Source organism: Phoenix dactylifera, chromosome 9, assembly GCF_051530095.1.
Source record: "Phoenix dactylifera cultivar Ajwa chromosome 9, Ajwa_hap1_PhDact_Kaust_v1.1, whole genome shotgun sequence".
Lineage (NCBI taxonomy): Eukaryota > Viridiplantae > Streptophyta > Magnoliopsida > Arecales > Arecaceae > Phoenix > Phoenix dactylifera.
Window position 1 is genome coordinate 4,039,246 of NC_143198.1, and position 20,782 is coordinate 4,060,027.

The window sequence follows — 20,782 nt, forward strand, 5'->3', positions numbered from 1 at the left end:
ACACCCCCTAAGGTATATTCGGAGGTCATTAATTATAACCTTAACAACAAGAGAGAAATAATTGAATAGCTCTTTTGTGAATGTCTAAGATCTTAGGAAGGCTGTGACTGCTTTTCCGAGCATGGCCTACAATTATATCTCTGAAACCATATATCTCTCATGTTGATATTTATGTGTCACTGGCATGCTTAGTTGGAAGAAAATTTAACCGGCTACCTCATTTTCAGATGGTCCAGTTGACGGATGGAATCACGAAAACTCCGTATGTTGTTTAAAGGAGCATTCTGGGACGGTAGGAAGTAGACAAGAAGTTGATGCCTCTTTTCCACATTTATGATCACAGTTAATGCATCATAATCTATTAATGACACACTTGATGCATGATGTATAGATTATGATTCTTTTTGAAAGCATGCTGCTGGTAGAGAGTAGAAAACCTTCAATGTATCGATCAAGGCTATCCATGTGGATTTCTGGCTTATCGGCAACCTATGTAGATGCTGATCCTATTCTGGAGGATCCAAAGAGGATGAACTCTAGTGAGAGCCACTTCTAGGCCATCTCTTTGTATGGAAGATGAATAGTGCAGCTGATTGAATAGTTTTTTGTACGATGAATTATACCGAATTCATTACTTGAGAGACCACACCGGGGATGACCCACCAGCTTTAATTAGATCTTGTGCATTCTGCTGCTTCTGGTTTTATCTTCTCCAGCATCATGTAATCAGGCCGTCCTAAAAAAGGAAAAAAATAGTCGTTTTAGCTTAAGTACTGCCTAGACTTCCTAAACTTGTGTAACCTTAGCACTTTAAATACTAAAAAAATGAAAAGGTAATCACTTGTTAAAGATAGGCATCAGGATTACGTAGCTAGACTCTGTTCTTGAGGGACAAAAAGGGTCATAAAGGAGAATTTTGGCTTCAATCATTAGTTGGATCTGGAGGGCCTAAGGGGTAATATTTGTGTTCACCCTTTACTCTGGTAAAAAATAGAGAGGTCTTTCAGGCGAAGTATATTTTCTGTAAAGCTAATGAAGCTGCGAACTGGATGGCTAGTTATGTAGCCAATCATTCCGGTAGTATCCTGTAGGCTGAAGATGGAGAGTTGCTCCTAACACTCCGAGATATTTTATTTTTTGATTTTATTGAATGTATTCGTACTTATCGTATATGATCCACGCGTCTTAGCCCAAAAAAAAAAAAAATCATAAAGACAACTTAGTTCCAAACTAAAATACGTGGCAAGGAATAGTAGGTTACGAGTAACGTAAGGCTGAGGTAAGGACACCAAAGGCGGCTGGTTGGCCCGTCTGAAATGGCCAACCTACCCACCAGAACGCACCGGCCCAGGCGACGCGTCGGAGCGTTAGCCGTCGCGCCCCGCCTAAACGCGTTGAAACTTGAAAACCGGTAGCATGACTCTCCAGAAGCTTTTGCTTTTCTTTTTACCATACTGCCCTTTTTGGGACTACCTTTAAAATGGGTTTGGCCCGTGCTCTTGATCATAGGAAATTATTTGCTGAACCAGATCCACCCTAAGCTGATGGATTAGTCTAACAGTAAAGTAACACACATAATAACGGACACAAAAAGAAAAGCTGGATATGTACATTTGTAAATATTTTTTTATGATTAAATTAGTCCAGCAGCTCAGCGGTGGAACTATGGATCTGGTTGAATTAAAAATTTTATTTAGCAAAAACAAAACAATGCCTGAAGTACATGAACAAAAAAGTTTTTAAAACATTGTACCATCTTTATAATAAAATAATGGCTACTATTTGTTGCATTGGCCTTGACAATAAAATAATAGTTGTTAATTGATGAGCAACAATGTTCAAGTGTTGTCACGGATAGTAAATTTTATTTTCTAAAATGCCATAAAAATTGAACTTATAAAATATTTTAATTAAATAAAAGCATAAAATAAATATGACGTCTAGTCCTATTAAATAATGGCTATTCTATTTTGGTAGCTGCTTAGCTAACATTGCTATCTATCCTTGTCATGTAGGGGTAAAACGTAATATGGGTAACTAGAATATGATGAATGTTCTGAAAAAAACTGTGAAGGCATGCTTGGGGGCTTGGTCCATTGACCGGCCCAAAGTCGGCCCAAAATGCATGGGGGTGTGAACCATGTTCGCCCTGCGTTCCAGCCAAAGTGGACTCCTAAGGGGAGTCTTTCTCCTCTCCGACGATCTTGGCTGGGATGAGAAATCCTAAGGTCCCGAGGACCCTAGGGGCTCCTCTATAAGAGCGAGCCCCTCACCACTATCGAGTGCTATGGCCCTCTCTCCCTCTTTTCTTCCTTCAAAGTTACGATATCACATCACTGTGTTCACCGAAAATTGGGGTTGCCGATGCCTCTAGAGCCTAGGTAACATTTGGATCTTCCTCCCTCTTCCTTTTTCTTCTTTCCACGATACACAGAAATAGATGAAAAATACGAAATGACATGATCAGATTCATATTTCATAACAAAGCTATTTTTATTAAAATATTTATGAAACTATTTTTCATAATAAAGCATGATTTCCATAACACATATGCCGATCCATAATTTTAAAAAAAATGACATTTTCATAAAAAATCTAATATAGAAAAAATATGATAATTTGAAAGATAATAAACAGTATAAGATCTACTTACATTTTCTATTTTAGACCATCAAACTTTTCTAGGCAAATCAGTTAAACTATTAAAAATATTAAAAGTGAAATTAATTTCTATTCAATGATTGAATTAAAATAATAAGAAAAGGAGACAGTTGTTCGAGTGACAGTGATCGACGGCTCCAAGCAAGTCAGGTCTAAGCAACTCGATCAATGAATCATAGGGTATGGACTCGATTAGGGCCAAGGTCGTTTAATAGAGTTCATCATCAATGGATTCTATGGACAATTGACGGGCTGGGGTGATTGGTTCAGCAGGCGGCCCGAGCACCAGGGCAGATTAGGTTCTTATGCAGGGATCAACTTGTATTCGTAGATCAAGTCGACAGGACCTGATAACTATATATAATCCATAAAATTAGGAAAATCGACACTATGAAGCTAGCATCTAATGAAAACAGCTCTCTGCCTAAAGTTGATAATGGATACGAACTATGATATCTTGTTGATTATGAACACAGACCATATCACAAGTATAAAGTGACCATAGCATGAATATCTGTAAGTAATATTTTAAACTATGATATGGCTAAATAGTAGAGGAATAATTTATGTATTTATTTGCAAAATGGACTTGGAACTATATATATAAAAGATGGATAAATTTTTCATGCATTATTTATTTTATGACTTGTTTTAATATATTATACTATAAAATACTTTATTTTGTAATATCTGTTATTTTTTTTGAAATGATGTATTGATATAGAAAAACGTATGCTTGATCTGGTAGGGTAGTGTAAGCTTAACTTACTGAACTGTATCGATCATACATCTCTATTTTTATTTTCTCTCTCCAGACGAATAGGATCGGTAGAGACAACGGATAGTCCAAGCTTAGAGTTCGTGCTAGCAAGCTTGGCGATCTATATAGCAGAACTTTAGTTGTTTGGTTGATTATGAATTTTGAAGTTAAATGAAATGTTTAGCTTCGTGTTATTATAAGTTGTACCCCTCGGTAGCATAGCCATGTTATGTCCTAAATTTGGGGTATGACAAAATCAGTGCCTTGAATTTCTAATTCCTTGTGAATTACTATTTGATAATTAACTTTTCTTTGCATCAGTTTGTTGCAATAAAGCATTTAAAAAGTAAGTTTAGAAAATATCACGTTATTACATTGAAAATAATGATTTTTTGCTATCTGGCTAGGCTTTTGTTGGATCTTTTGGAATAAGAACTAACCGTTAGCTAACATATTAGTAAAATAAGGATGTTATTTGTTGTATCATGTCATTAAATAAATATTAGAGAATAGTAAGAGCATTTTAGACTCTCTAAAATGTTATACATCTTTCCTTAGAAACTATTATGTTGCGGGATAAATGTTAAATAGTATCATTATTTATATAAAGTAGATATTGTAACAAAATAGTGTAAGCCATTTATATATAATGCTTGTTGTGGTTCAAATTTGACCCGAGGGTGACTACGCCGAAGGAGTCGGGGGAACAGCTGGTTGAGACGGAGAAAGGACGCCCCCTTTCGTGCACTTGCGTACCTGCATAAAGCCTTATCGGTGATTCCGGTGAGAGCCCTCCGATGCTTAAGTTAGCATGGAGTTTATGTTGGCCAAAAAGATCCTTAGGCGTTATCTGATAGGGCTATTTATAGTCCCTGTGGAGGCGCCTAGGTGGCGGAAATATAGCCTGCCTCATCATGAGAGGAGATGGCGCTGGCCAGGTGGCGCGCGACCACGACTTGCTTGAAACACACGGTTTGAGCATTCCTTACATGCGGTATAGCACTGGCATGTACCGCAGGGTATGGACCCCGCCAGAATGCATGGCTGGGGCAGCAAGGCGTAGTCCTTTGTCGACGTGACTTGGCGTGGCTATCAAGCAAAGCATGGTGCGATGGGGTAGCCGCAGGGCATGGCCGTGGCGCGTACTGGGCGAGGTTAGCTCGGCCATTGGCGGGGATCAAGGTTAGCTCAGCCTTCGAAGGGGGCCGAAGTCAGCCTTGCCCGCTTGGCAGGGCGCTTAGGTCGGGCCGACTTAAGGGCCACGATATATGTTCGGGGAGGTCGGCTTGGCCGGTTCTGAGATCGGCTTAGCCTCTTTGATTTTGAAGTCTACTTAGTAGGATGCCCCGAGCTCGAGTAGGGGCATCATTGCCTGCAGTCGACGGGACCTCTTCGGCTCTTGGTCGGCACTACAAGACGCCCTGATCTTGAGCCAGGGCGTGTCGTCGTTGTAGACTCTAGAAGAGGCTGCTGCAGGCCGTAGCAACGGAAAGATCTGGCCGAGGTCGGTTTGGTTGGCGTTGAGTTTTGCTTGGTCAGAACAGAGTGGTCCCTTGTCCTGAGCAGGGCGATCCATTTTGTTCCCTATCAATGCTTTATTTATATATATAGTCTAGTGGTCAGGTTTTCTTAAACCATCATACCAACTGTTATTTTCAACGCAATAATTGAAAGTTCTCCAAGATAACAACCTCATAAGTTTAGCCAACTGACCTTAGCTACAAGTCACTCATAATATCCACAAAATACAAAACGATTTAGTTTTGTTTGTTTATATCTCTATGAGCAAAATTGTTAGCATGATTTGACCTTCGAAAATGCACCTTTAGGATGAAGAAAGGCAACCGACCACATGCAAAGCATAACGGACCGATGATGCAAACAATGACAGCGAACTTAGCTGAATCCATGATCACCCATTTGGGTCAAACTTAGCTTGAGGACAAAAACGTCATCCGCTTAATGACTGGGGGTAGATTCGGGATTTAAGAACAAAGTCAAACACTCCCAACCGCGGTCGATCCCGTGGTCAGCCGTCCTTGCTTCATATGGCTTCTCTCCTCCCCCAGGTGTCTCTCTGATGTCCCCGTTCAAACTGCTTTATGCACTCTGTGGAGCCTTTGAAGGTGCATTGATCTTCCATGTCTGAATATTAAATGAAGGTCAATGAATTAAATTTCGTGGTCAATAACTTTAGCTAATGAATAATAGTTTGAATTGCTCAAATAGGAAGAGAGGGCATGAACTCAGATTTGAGCTGGACCCAACTCTAACAGTTTTTCAAATTGAGCTGGGCTAGATTATATATTTTTTAATAATATTATTTTTTTATTTTACAATATATTATTAATATTATATTTTTAAAAAATATAATATTTATATTTTTAACTATGATTTAATTTGTAGTTTTTAATTATATTTTTTAATTATGATCAAGGTTTGAATTTGAGCTAAAACTTGAGCTTAAGTTCGGCTTGGTTGATATTAAGTCAAATCAAATCAATGTCGAATATTATTTTTTTATCGAGTCGAGTTCGAACTTAGATGTTAAAACTCAGTCAATACGTAATCGAATTTTGAGCTCTGAGTATATTGAGTCAAATGGAACTCGAGCTTCTAGCTACTTGACTTAGCTCAGCACGATTGTACTTCTAGCTCTCTCTCAGCATTTTTCTAATTCAACAAACATTTATCTCGTGACCTTTGGCATGGATCACAAGATGATTCGGATGAACGCTGCAACCATCGATTGTTTCATGTTCCTCCAAATCCCAATTCTTTTCAACTTTATTTTTTTAAATTTTTTTGCCTCCAACAAAAAGTGGCGAGCTTAGAGGGTACAACAGATGTCACCCTGACATTGCTCCTCACAACTTTTCGTAAGTTCACCGATTGTTATCAACCAATGAGAACAAGACTCATCCCCAATTATTTGTTAACCCTTGTACGGGACCAAAAAGCTGACCAGCGCCCTGAGAAACCGGCCAAACCCCACTGTCAACAGCCCACGTAACGCCACCGCATCCCCGTAACCCCACTAACCGTGTTCCACCGTATCCCCATCATTCTGATCTAAGTTTTGCTCCGTACACGTGTCCCCTACCCCCGGAGGACCACTTTTCCACTGTCCCCCTTCTTCTCCCTCTATATATAGTATATACCCTCCCCTCCTCCCTTCCCTCCACTCCTTCAAACTTTTCGAGCAAAGTTCTTTTTTTCCTCTAAAAAAACATAAAAAAACGACCTTTGTAGTCTTCGCTTCTGTTCGACGAAATCTCCATGAGAGATCGAAAGGGTTCATCCGCCGCGGCGGCGAATAGTCCACCTCCGCGATCCTCCAAGCTCTCCAACCTCCTCCGTTCTAATCTCATCACCCAACCCAAAAGCGAGGACGACCTCCTTATCCCTACAGCCGCCCCCGCCTCCGCAACCGCCAGCCCTGCCTACTTCTCCGACCACAACCCCACCAGCGCCGTGAGCTCTCCGTACACACTCTCTCCCTGGAACCCGGCTGCCTCCCCCTTCGCCAAGTCCCCGTGGACTCATATCCCCCCTCTCTCCGACGGACCCCACTCCGCCGGCCTCCTCGGCTCCCTCGTCCGCGAGGAGGGACACGTCTACTCCCTTGCCGCCTCCGGCGACTTCCTCTACACCGGCTCCGACAGCAAGAACATCCGCGTCTGGAAGAGCCGCCACGAGTTCGGCGGCTTCAAGTCCGGCAGCGGCCTCGTCAAGGCCATCGTCATCTCCGGCGACAAGATCTTCACCGGCCACCAGGACGGCAAGATCCGCATCTGGAAGATTTCCTCCAAAAAACCCAACGTCCACAAGCGCATCGGAACCCTCCCGAGGCTCAAGGACTTCCTCAAGAGCTCCATCAACCCCTCCAACTACGTCGAGGTCCGGCGACACCGCAACGTCGTCTGGCTCCGCCATTTCGACGCTATCTCCTGCCTCGCCCTCGACGAGGACGCCGGGCTCCTCTACTCCGGCTCCTGGGATAAAACTCTAAAAGTCTGGAGGATTTCCGATTCCAAGTGCTTGGAATCCATCAATGCCCACGACGACGCCATCAACGCAGTGGCGGCGGCGGGGTTCGACGGGCTGGTGTTCACCGGCTCCGCCGACGGGACGGTGAAGGCGTGGCGGCGGGAGTGGGTGAAGAAGGGCGGCGCCACCCGGCACGTGGCGATGCAGACGCTGCTCCGGCAGGAGAGCGCTGTGACGGCGCTGGCGGTGGCACCGGCGGCAGGGGCTGTCTACTGCGGGTCGTCGGACGGGCTGGTGAACTTCTGGGAGTTTCGCGGAGGCGGCCTGCGGCTGGCCCACGGTGGGGTTCTCCGCGGTCACGAGATGGCGGTGCTGTGCCTCACGGCCGCCGGGAGTTTGGTCGTGGGCGGTTCGGCGGATAAGACGCTGTGCGTGTGGCGCAGGGAGAAAGGCGGGGCACACATGAAGCTCGCGGTATTGGCCGGCCACGCGGGCCCCGTTAAGTGTTTGGCCATTGAGGAGGATCGGAGCGAGGGGCCCGGGGGCCCACATTGGGTGGTATACAGCGGGAGCTTGGACAAGTCGGTCAAACTGTGGCGGGTCTCGGAGCGGCCATCCGAGGCGGGCATTCGGACGCCGCAGCACTTGCGGGTCGAATACGACGTGGAGCACCGGCGGTCGCCTTTGCACGTATGGGCGACCGGGGGCGGCGGATCGGAGCGGATCGGGAGGTCCCCACTCCAAGTGCGAGGGGAGACAGGGACGTACCGGACGAGCAACGGCACCGGTGGGCCCCAGAAGGGCTAGGATTCACCGGTGGGCCCGGAATGGAAAGGTCGGTGGGCCAGCGTGCGAGCTGCCGCATGAACTCGTGTTGGATGTTGATTGGCTCTTTGTGGTGGAGGAAGATTAGACGAAGATGGATATGCTAGCCAAAGATGGTCTTTGGTTTTTAATGTACAGGTCACGAGAGGCGTTAAATCCAGTTGCCCTTGTGCCGATTAGCGTATTATGATATAGTGGCGTGGATGCTTGAAAGGCTTGAATGAAAATATTGATTGAGATATAAATTTATGTGCAAAATTTATCATACCAGCCTATACTATATTGTATCGAATTTATCATACGATACCAGCATCGGACTGGTAGACAATCTCATATGATACGTATATTCGGTACATATAAGTATCTTATATTGTACCGCATATTAATACTATAAGAGGATATTATCAGTATCGGATCTGGTGCTAAGACAGTGAATTTTATTTGGGTACTTGGTAAGTTGTTATGATAAATTGAGCTTGTAATTCGCAAGCATAATTTTTAAAATCTTGTGTAAGAGAACTTTTATATTTTTTTTTTACCGAATTTTGTGTCTTTTCACATGCTATTCGAAGTTCAGTTGATCGTAGTGTTAAATGGTATAATGTGATATGATGGGGTAATTCGTGGGCGGCATGTTGGCTTAACTCTTGTTTGGGTGATGAGCCATGCATGTTTCTTTTTTAATTTAGATGTTATCCTACAGTAGTCATTTAGGTTATTAATTTGCTTTCTTTAATTGATGTTGTCATGTCTTAGCAAAGGTTTCTTTCCCATATGTATCAGGAGCATATTTTTTGATTATTTCTTAATAACTATTAGTACTGAAGAAGTGCAATGTATGCTGTCATTAATTTTTTAAAAAAGTATTGGATGGATCGTTGTAATTTTGTTGATCATCGCATCTTGGAGGATGCATGTTTACTAAAAGAGAAGTTTTTTTTTTCTTTTTTTTTAGAAAAGTAATATTTGTTGCAAGGAAAATGAGAAACTCATGAGAGGCAGAGATATAACGTTACATGCTACCTCTATCAATATCTTTCCTATTTACATGTCATTCTCATAGGAGAATGAACACATGCTGATATTAACACTAATTGTTGAGCCAAAATTAACAACTTCATAAATCACTCCAACGCTCCCGGTGAAACAATAGAAAAAAAAAAAAAGAAAAGAAAAGGAAGAATAAGAAATTTTATTTTTCAAAACCACCATATATTGCAATGGTGATCATACAGCAGGTTGGCTGCCCTACAGGAGGATCTTGTTTTGGGTGGCCGAACCTATGTCTTTTATTCCCTAAGATCTATTTTGGCCTTGGATGCTTATAGTGTTATTTTCCATAAATTTTAGTTTTGCTTTGCCCTTTTCTTGCACCAAAAAAAAATTATGATTTTTCAATTTAAAATTTAAATAATAGAGATGAGATGTAACTGATAAAAGGTGCATATATTCATTATAAACTTAAAATACGAAAAAGGAATTACTTAAAAAAGCGGATCTATGTAAGGAATTTTTAGAAGATTGAAGCCTCCAATAATATCAAGAGTAAAATTTTTAAAAGAGCAGTGCAATTGGTGCTCATTTTGTGTATAAAACAGTTGCTTGTGTTATATGAAGAATTAGTTATGGGCTGGGCTTGGGCACAGACAATGTCAAATTTTTAATAACCAAGCCTAAAGTCCAACTAAAACTGAATAGGTTAGGCCCAAAGACTGAGCCATGATCAACTCTACTTATATGGCATGAGAGGACCGAGAGTTAAGTCTCAAGTTTCGGAACCGTGGGCGGTTTAAAAAACTTTTCATTCACAATAACAGGTGCACTAAAATATTTTCCATGTTAAAAATAAATAAAAATTATACAACTGGTGATCCAATTTGTAGGCGAGTTTGAGTAGCACCGATTTAACTTCATGCCGGATAATTTTCAAATCATAAACTTGTTGAGAGACTTACAAGTTGGCTAGCTTGCACTTTCCAACTTTACAAGTATATTAGATGCCTAATAAGCTGAGGTTTGTTAGCATTGAGCCCCATATATTGGATACCAAATTAATCTTTTGTGAGCAACCAAACTTTTTCCCTATTTTGGGGTTATAAGGAGAGAAGGCCTGGCCCATAAGGCCTTGGACCTAGGGCTTAACTTGGTAGCCTGTAGGTGATAGTGGGCCCAATAGGTTGTACATCCAACCTCCACGCCAGTGCACTCAGGGTCCAATGCTTGATTTAGATACCTATTTCAACTTGACTACTTTTACTTGCTTGTTGTTTCTTTCCATCATGCTATACTATTTTCACCAACCATCCTTTCTTTTATCAAATAAAGTGGCACCCCCTATTGCTAAACATATCTTTGCTTATATATTTAAATTTCCTTTATATTTACAAGCACATGTATTCAAAATCTCAGATACATAAGATGATACTCCAGCTTTAGATTTTCTACACAAGAAGGAGCAAACCTTGGGATATTTACACATAAAGTGTGAGTCCTCTAAATTATATAGTTAATTTATCACAAATTTATGCAAATCATTTTCAAAATAAAGTGTGAGTCCTCTAAATTACAAAGTAGTAAAGTACATAGAAATGGCAAAGTGTAATTGGATAAGACGGAGTCTAAAAATAACTGAAACCACAATAAGAGAGCTTATGCTAATTCATCATTTTACCAACTCCATTTAGGAGTTAGGAACCACAAAATGGTTTTGTGATCACTCTATGGAGATATGATTTCAAACATACTAATCCAAAAAAACTCAGATCTGAATCCATCTTGTTCCTCCCGTTTTAGCCCCCATTTCAAGCTTTGAAGAGCATACTAAGCCATAGAATAGCAGAAAGAAGCAGAAAGTCCGTAAATGGTTTTGGACTCTCTGAAAACTTGTACCTGCTTCCACTTCCCTAAGCACTTCCTCTTTCCCCCTCAGTTTTCTTGTTTAAAAATCCACTTCCTTGCACCTGAACTTGAGTCCACATCTTCCCTTGTTCCCACTTTAGGTAATTAAAGTCATTTCCCAATTAATTAATTCATTCATTTACAAAGAAAAATATGGAAAACCATTATACATATTTAAGAAGAAAAAAAAAAGGAATCATTTGCGACTTTTTGATTACTAATTTAAAGGAACTAATGAAATGCATCCTTGGTTATAGGTGCAAGAATTACAACCAAGTTGGCAGACAGTTACACTAGATATTGCATGCAAAATCTGCTTGCTCGTAGGATTCCTCCCTCTCAAGCTTAAGCTAGTATTTTTTTATTATTTTTTTTTGCTGAAACTCTTAAGCTAGTATTCGCTCTTACTTATTTGTTCTTTTACATCAAGCAAAAGGGACGGCTGCCTTACGCACTAAAAATTCCAGCATTGAGTGCCCACCGGAAAGAGATGGGCATGGATGGTTTGCATCAGCCCCCGGAATGGAGGATCGCCGGCCTTGCCCAATTATAACGCCCTTGATTTTGGGGACACCTAAGCGAGGTGCCCACTGGTTTTAGAGCTCGGGCGTTAGCACTGCCGTGTCTGGACCCGGACCCGGACCCTAGATTTAGACCCATGCCCCTGGTTTCTACTTTCCCCCATTTCTTGCGAGGAATCCGGATCCTTGGTCATTTCTGGAGAGCCGTACAGTTTTGGATAGCCACCTATAATTTATACTAGAGATAGACAACGAAAAAAAAAAGAAGGTTTGATTAGAGTTTTTAAATAAGAGATACGGAAAAATAGCATTTTTATAAAAATAAGTTATTTTTTCATCAGTTAAAAATTAGAATACGCTTTTAAAAAAAAAATAATTTAAAAATGTTTACTTAAAGATATAATAAATACTTTATACATTTTTTTAAATAAATATAAGTCATTTTTATGTAGTAAATTAAATATGCTAAAATTATTTTTTCTAAATATTATATTTTTAAAATTTTTAAAAATATTCAGATAAAAAAGCAAATTGCTGCGAGAATTGTCCTGGGAAGCAAAAAGATATGATTACGAGATGCAGGATGCATCATCAGCCGCTGGGTTCGGCTCGTTTAGCCACGCTTCCTATCTTGCATGCCTGCACCGCACGTGTATTCTTTTCCTTTTCTTTTTTTGCCCTTTTGCAGTGCAAGTGCATGATACTTCTCTTTGTACATGATCTCTTTGATGCATTCACATACGTGAAGTCACAGGATGGAGCAGTACATATGCAAGTGTATGAGCTTCAACAAATAATTGTCAAAGTATTATATTTTTTTAGAATTTAAATTAATTCAGAAAAAGTAATTTGCGAACATGGGACCTCTTCCTAAAACAAGGCATGCGAAACCACTAAGTTATCATTGCATTTGATGTGTAATTAATCCACCTCCTTCTCTAATTATCTGATCGTATTTAAGCACTAATTTCACTACTGTTCGTGGTGGTGGAATAAACACTGTAACCTCCTCCTTTCCTGGGTTTTCTCAGCCTCTAGTCCACAGTAGTATTTCTGTACTATATTGTAGTAATGACATCACAGATGCTATGCCAATTATTAGTACAAACAACTACAAACACCCATCAAGAACGCAAGTAGATTACGAACAATGTTTGACGCTGTACACGGCATGCAGACTCTCAAATGGTGCAATACCCAAGCTAGCATGCGAATTAAGCTCTCTACCATGTGGTAAGCTGCACTGTCGTCCATCAAACTGGACCTCCACTTCAGATAACGAGGAGGAGAGGAAAACAGATGGTAATGTTAGGACTTAAGAGGTACTTGTCATTTAGTTTAACAGCCGATATGAACAAGCAAGTAATGTCAATTTCGATTTCTGATGTCTTGTAACATTTTTCTAATATTAAATGCTCACAGTTTGTCCCTTTATAAACAAAATTATTAGTTTATAACGTGCTTTCAATATCTGACATCTTAAAGAAAAGAAACATAAACTACGTGCTGGAGAACACGGTTTTGGCCCTCCCTTAAACCGCTATATAAACCCTTCCACCGCGCTGCGGATCTTTTCCGTTCTACTATGTGATGATAATTCCCATTCCGCTCCTGTTTCTCCTCTTAGAAGAAGAAACTATGGCTTTCCTAATTCCCAAAAGGCCCTTGCGTTCGCCCTCCTCTCGCTGCGGCGATGACGGTGAGCGGCAAGCCTCGGCACAGAGCTCTGTCACGAGCTGCCTCTACCTCAAGCCCGACGAGGGCGGCGCCTCCGCCGTCCGGCAGTCGCTGGACAAGGAGGTGGTACTCCGCCGCATCCGCCAGCGGAAGCGCGCCAACCAGATCCACACCGCCATCGAGTCCCTCCTCGGTGCCTCCCCGGAGCCTGGCGAGAAGGATGGCGAGCCTCCCTCCGGGTGGTGGCTCGACGACGCCTTCTCCGCCCCATGAACCTGTCGCCGGAGGACTACTCCGTCCGGCCGTCGGAGTTTTAGGAGCTCGCTCTTGTACACTAGTTTTCTTATGTTTGTAGATACAACGAAGATGAGATGTTTCTTTCTTTTAAATTAAGCTTCGTGGCTCGTAAATCTGGATGTGAGCGATTAGGTTCTGTATTGGTAGAACGAAAACTCCTCCTACTGTGTGCGATGTGTGACAGCTGTCTCTATCCAACTACTTTGATGTGACCAGGAACTCTGGACTCCTTTCCGGAGTTGGGATGGTCCGGATCTGCCGTTGGTTTTAGAAACCGGGATATCCATACAGTACCAAAAAAATAACAACTTATCCTGTCCTGGTGGCTGGAACCGCAAATGGACTTATTCTTTTTTAAGCTTAAGATAAAATGGGATCCTTCTACTGGATTAGATTGCATAATAAAGAATTTATTAGGATATTGTTTAAACTATTCTAATATTTTTCATGAAACCTCCTAATTTAGGAAGAAAGAGCTGGACTTAAATTGCAAGGTTTGCAAGGTTTCCAAGGTTAATCCTGTTGGGGGGAATAATTTTTTTCCCAAATGACATAAATGCCCCTAAGAAGCCGTACAACTTCCGACCCCGGACGGCCGAAGTCGGCGTCCGACTTCGGAACGCCCGACCTCAAGACGACCGACCTCGAGACCTCCGACCTAAGAAAAACCCCGATGTTCGAGGTCTACTCTTGTCAGCCACCTACTACGGCCGTGCGCCTCTGAGGTCTGGCCGAGGACCATACCCTGACGCCCCTCTGGCATTTATTGCGCATGGTCGCTGTAACTCTCCGGCTTACTCCACAATAAATGCGGATCTCCGGCTTACTCCACAATAAATGCGGATCTCCGGCTTACTCCACAATAAATGCGCATGGCTCCTGTCATCTGCGGACTCTCAGCTCTCCACGGCAAATCAGCCCAGCAGAGTCTAGTCAACTATGATAAGTCTCCGATCTCGGCCATACCTCCGACACCAATGCAATAATTCGCCTGATAGCGTGCTAGTTCGGGCTGTACGACGCCCTCATCGCCGACATCAGTGCAATGATTCGCCTGACCGTGCGCCGACCCGAATGACATGCCGAGCCGTACTACGGCTTCGCCCTGTTACATCGCAGGCACCCAGACGGAGGACGCCGCCAGCTGACGGATCGTCGCCTCGCCCCGTGGACCAGCCGTCCCTTCTCTCCGACCGCCCCAGACGGAGGACGCCGCCCGCCGACGGACCTCCGCCCCGCCGTGAGAACTCGCCGCTCCCTCTCCTCGACTGACGGTTGCCCCCGGGTCCAATTTCCAGCAACAGTTGGCGCTAGAGGAAGGGCCCGAGTAGCAGTCATGAAGTTGAGAAGTAAGGGAGCCTCTAACGCCTCCCGGCGTTCCCCGCAAAGTCCTGGACACTCTGTCCAGAATTCTCCAACTCCGGCGGACCCGGTTCCTCAGGTCCAGCCGGAACAGTTTGACGCCTTGGTACAGCAAGTCCAGGCCCTGGCCGCCGCCGTTCAGGGTCTACGGCGCGAGGAAGCCTTACCTACGCTCCCCCCACGGGCTCAGGCCCTGCCGGAGTGTCTCCCCAACGGCCCGATTTTCCCAAGCCAAAACCTGCATGGCTCCTCCAGAGCCAACAACGAAGAACGAGCTTCCCCCCGGAGGGAGTCACCGGGAGAAGGCTTCGACCGGAGGCCCCAACTTTCTGAGGCGGAGTCAGCCCCAGACCACCGTGAGCCGGCGCAAACCACGGCGACAATTCCACGAGTGGGGGAGCTCGACCGGAAAGTTGAGCATCTGGAGCGCTAGATTGCGGCGTTCCACAGCAAGAAGGCAAGACAAGAGGGAGACTTTGAGTTCACTACTAAGTCCCCCTTCTCCCGCCAGATCGATGATGAGCCGGTTCCCGCGAGGTTCAAAATGCCTCAAGTGGAACCCTACAACGGGACGACTGACCCTCTCGACCATCTAGAGAGCTATCGGGCCCTCATGGCCCTGCAAGGGTCCTCGGAGGCCATACTCTGCAAGGCCTTTCCAGCGACCCTCCGAGGGACCGCTCGGCTTTGGTTTTCTGGGCTGAAGCCGAATACGGTGTCCTCTTTTGAGCAGCTCGGCAGGCAGTTCGCCACCAACTTCGCTGCCAGCCGGCGCCAGCGACGAACGTCGGACTCCCTCCTCGACATCAAACAGAAAGAGGGGGAGTCCCTCAAGGAGTACCTGGACCGCTTCACCGCCGCCACATGGGAGGTTCGCGAGCTAGACCAGTCGATAGCTATGTCGGCTCTGAAGACTGGGGTTCGCTCCTACCGATTCCTCTTCTCCATCGAGAAGAGCTTCCCGGCCGACTTCACTGAAATGTTGGCCCGAGCCCGGAAGTATGCCAAGGCCGAGGAGGCAGTTGCATCCAGGCGGGGGGCAATTGAGCCCGCCTCGAAGAAGCAGAAGAGACGCCGCGAGGAGCGCGGCCGACAAAGGAGCCGATCCCCCCGCCGAGAGAAGAACCTCCCCAGACTGAGAAGTCCGCCCCGACAGCAGAGGCGATCTCAGCAAAGGACCCCCCCTCGGCCGAGGTCCCCACCACGGCCTCGGACGTGTCCGGAAAAGTACGAGAACTACACACCCGTCAACGCTCCCCGGGCCGAAATCCTGATGGAAATCGAGGGTCGGGACTTCTTCCGACCCCCGCCTCCTATGCGAGACACGGGACTCCCCCGAAATCCCAGGAAGTATTGCCGTTTCCACCGAGATCGTGGGCACGACACGGAGGACTGCTACCAACTCCGGGATGAGATAGAAGCGCTCATCCGACGGGGAGTACTCAACCGGTTCGTGAGGAACCGACCTGAGGAAAGGAGGCCGGCGGAGAATGTCGCACCAACCGAAAATCCGGGCGACAACAGGCCCATCGCCGGCACCATCAATATGATCGGGCGGGCCTCGGCAGGAACGGCCGCCCAGGGAGCACCCCCGAAGCGCCCACGTACTGATGAAGTCATCTCGTTCTCGGACGAGGACTTAGAAGGGGTCGAAACCCCTCATAATGACGCTGTGGTCATCTCTATGATTGTAAATAGGTTTGATGTAAAGCGTGTCCTAGTTGACAATGGAAGCTCAGCCAATATTTTGTATTATCATGCCTACCAAAAAATGGGATTGACAGAAGGGCATCTCTGGAGAGTCAATGCCCCGTTGGTTGGGTTTACCGGAGATGCAGTCCCGGCTGAAGGTGAGGCTAGCTTCCTTGTCACAGTCGGCCTCGCCCCCCGGGAGAGCACTGTGAGGATGGACCTCCTGGTGGTCCGTCTGCCCTCGGTCTACAACGCCATCCTTGGGCGCCCAGGGCTAAATGCCCTTCGAGCCGTGGTTTCAACTCACCATTTGCTCATGCGGTTCCCCACCGACCAAGGAGTAGGCGAGGTCCGCGGGGACCAGCTGGTCGCCAAGCAATGCTACCTGGCGGCCCACACAGTAAAGCAACCAGCCGAGGCGCCGGACCACCCGATGGGCCCTTCGCTGCCCATAGAAACCCTCGATGCGAGGGACACCCTCTGGAAGAAGCAAGTAGAGCCCGGTGAGCTCCTTATTCAAATCCCACTACAAGAAAATTTTTCCGAGCTAACTGTGCAGGTCGGCTCTGGCCTCGGCGCTCGCGAGAGGGATTGCCTTGTCAGCTTCCTGCGGGACAACGCTGACGTCTTCGCCTGGTCGCCTGCGGACGTGCCTGGAATTGACCCTGGAGTCATGGTCCACCGACTCCAGGTAAGGCCGACCAGCAGGCCTGTGAAGCAGAAGAAAAGAGGCTCTGCTCCGGAACGACAACGGGCTGCAGCTGAAGAGGTGGACAAGCTCCTCGGAGCCGGTTTCATCCGGGAGGTCTCCTACCCGGACTGGCTCGCCAACATAGTCCTCGTAAAGAAGGCCAACGGAAAATGGCGTATGTACGTGGACTACACCGACTTGAACAAGGCCTGCCCAAAAGACAGCTTCCCCCTCTCGAGCATCGACCAGCTCGTCGACTCCACTTCAGGACACCAACTGCTAACTTTTATGGACGCCTTTTCAGGATACAATCAAATCCGAATGGCGCCAGAAGACGAGGAGAAGACGGCCTTCATCACCGACAAGGGCACCTACTGCTACAAGGTGATGCCCTTCGGCTTGAAAAATGCTGGGGCCACCTATCAGAGACTGGTCAGCCAAATTTTTAAAGACCAGATCGGCCGGAACATGGAAGTCTATGTGGACGACATGCTGGTAAAGAGCCGAGCGGCGGAACACCACATAGCCGATCTCAACGAGACATTCGCCAAGCTCAGAAGGTACCAAATGAAACTCAATCCGGCGAAGTGCGCGTTGGTCACCTCGGGCAAGTTCCTGGGTTTCATAGTGACCCAGCGCGGAATTGAAGCCAACCCGGAGAAAATCCGGGCACTGCAAGAGATGTCGCCTCCAAAGACAGTTAAGGAGGTGCAACGGCTCGCGGGGCGGGTTGCCGCCCTGGGAAGGTTCGTCTCCCGGTCAGCCGAGCGATGCCTCCCCTTCTTCAAGAGCCTCAAACGGCCGAAAGACTTCCGGTGGACAGAAGAATGCCAGCAGGCCTTTGAAGAGCTTCGGAGCCTTCTGGCCTCTCCCCCGCTGCTTACCAAGCCCCAGAAAGGCGAGATCCTTTACTTATATCTGGCCGTCTCCCCAGCTGCAGTGAGCTCAGTTCTCGTCCGGGAAGAGGACAAGCTCCAAAAGCCGGTCTATTACACCAGCCGGGTTCTAGGGATGCTGAGACCCGATATTCTAAACTTGAGAAGACCATCTTCGCTCTCATTATCTCGGCTCGGAGACTCAGGCCTTACTTCCAAGCCCATACGATAGCCATATTGACCGACCAGCCTATGAAGCAAATACTGCAGAGGTCGGATCGTGCGGGGAGGACCGCCAAATGGGCGGTCGAGCTCGGGGAATTCGACCTCGAATATCGGCCCAGGCCGGCTATCAAAGCTCAGATACTCGCCGACTTCATCGTGGAGTGCACCCTTCCGGACGACCTCGAGAGGCCACCCGAATCCGTAGAGGAGGCCCCGAAGCAACCATGGGTCCTGCACTCGGACGGGTCTTCGACCTCGGGGGGTAGCGGGGCCGGACTCATCCTCACCAGTCCAGACGGAGTGGTGGCAGAGCAAGCTTTGCGCCTCGAATTCCCGGCCTCGAACAATGAGGCCGAGAATGAGGCTCTCATCGTCGGGCTCAAGCTGGCGAAAGAACTAAAAGTGGAAGACCTGATGGCCTTCAGCGATTCCCAGCTGGTAGTGAACCAGATCCAAGGAGACTTCGAAGCTAAAGAGCCATCCATGCAAAAGTATCTCCAAAAGGTGCGGGAACTCATATCTGCCCTGAATTCTTTCAATATTCAATACATCCCCAGAGCGGAAAACCTCAGGGCAGACCAGCTATCCAAATTGGCAACCTCCCGCATGAGCGAGCTTCCCAAGGGAACAGCGCTCGAGTATCTTCGGATCCCCAGCACGGAGGAACCCGAGCCCACCATGTGCATCGACTCCGAGCCAAGTTGGATCGATGGGCTCGTCTGCTACCTTCAGGACGGAACCCTACCTCACGACGAGACGGAAGCTCGCCGAATCAAGCGCCAGGCCCCCCGGTATGTCTTATACGAGAATAGACTCTACCGGCGATCATTTACTTCTCCCCTTCTCAGATGCCTCCGCCCCTCCGAGGCGGACTATGCCCTCCGAGAGGTCCATGAAGGGATCTGCGGAAATCACCTGGGGGGTCGGGCATTAGCCCATAAGGTCCTGCGACAAGGATATTATTGGCCCACACTCCAGAAGGATGCAACGGATTTCGTCCGGAAGTGCGATCGGTGCCAACGAAACGCCAATGTCCAGCGCCGACCTTCGGCTCTGCTGACCTCCATCATCGCCCCCTGGCCGTTTGCCCAATGGGGGATCGACATCCTGGGGCCCTTTCCCCTGGCCACCGGACAGAGAAAGTTCCTGGTCGTCTCCATCGACTACTTCACCAAATGGGTCGAGGCCGAACCCGTCGCCCGGATCACCGAGCAAAAGATGCGAGACTTCGTGTGGAAGTCCATAATCTGTAGATTCGGACTACCCCGTATCCTTATATTTGACAATGGTCGACAATTTGACAATGTTCATTTCAGGAAATTTTGCTCTGAGCTCGGCATTGATCACCGTTTCACCTCAGTCGCTCACCCCCAGACAAACGGAGAAACTGAGGTAACTAACCGCACTATTTTGCAGGGGCTCAAGGCTAGGCTTGATTGGTCCAAAGGACAGTGGGTCGAGGACTTGTACAATGTCCTTTGGGCGTACCGGACCACGTTCCGACTGCCCACGGGAGAGACCCCCTTCAACCTAGCATACGGCACTGAGGCCGTCATTCCGTTGGAGATCGGCCTGCCTTCTCCAAGGGTGGAGCATTACGACCCCGACACCAATTCTTCCCAGCTCAGGAGCAACTTGGACCTCGTCGAAGAGACAAGAGAGGTTGCCCGGGTCCGCATGGCGAGATACCAACAGCGAACGGCCCAATACTACAACTCTAGAGTCAAGCCCAAGCTCTTCAAAGTGGGGGACCTCGTCCTCAGGAGAGCCGAGGCTTCTCAACCGACTGAGCAAGGAAAGCTCGCCCCAAATTGGGAAGGGCCGTATCAGATCGCCCGGGTACAACGACCAGGGGCGTATAAATTAAAGTCCCTAGAGGGGACCCTGATCCCGCGAAGCTGGAACTCCGAGAATCTACGAATGTACTACCAGTAAAACCCCTAGGGGTTCAAGACAATCAGGACAATGGACTCAGCTTCCTTTTCGCAAACAATTCTCTTATCTTGATGGCTGTAATTCCTTTCTAATATTGGGTCGTCTGTGATCCTCAGATTCCCCGGCCAAAATCGGGATGCCTCGAGGCTCGACCGTAGAGTCCCAAACTCTCTCGACCTCGGGAAGAATCGCAGGACGACGAAGCATCGACTTGGCGCGAAATTCCCTCGACTAAGGTCAGGATGCCCCGGTTCGTCGGGGTGCCCCGAGACGTCGGGATGCCCCGGCTATAGGGATGTTCGAGACGTCAAGATATGAGTACGGTCCTCTCTGACCAGACGAGCTCGGCTCGTTCTCCACCAACTTCCACCTA

General features: G+C 46.7%; 1 protein-coding gene and 1 pseudogene across 2 annotated transcripts; both read left to right on the top strand.

Moving 5' to 3' along the window:
* The first annotated feature begins 6,581 nt into the window (after positions 1-6,581).
* On the top strand, positions 6,582-8,501 carry LOC103715831 (protein JINGUBANG pseudogene; annotated as a pseudogene). Its single transcript, XR_015968645.2, has one exon. The product of XR_015968645.2 is annotated as a protein JINGUBANG pseudogene (transcript).
* A 4,724-nt stretch (positions 8,502-13,225) lies between these two features.
* On the top strand, positions 13,226-14,050 carry LOC148702402 (uncharacterized). The gene has a single exon (XM_088703806.2). The coding sequence runs from the start codon at positions 13,246-13,248 to the stop codon at positions 13,603-13,605; it is 360 nt and encodes a 119-aa protein (XP_088559932.1). The 5' UTR covers positions 13,226-13,245; the 3' UTR covers positions 13,606-14,050.
* Positions 14,051-20,782: the final 6,732 nt, after the last annotated feature.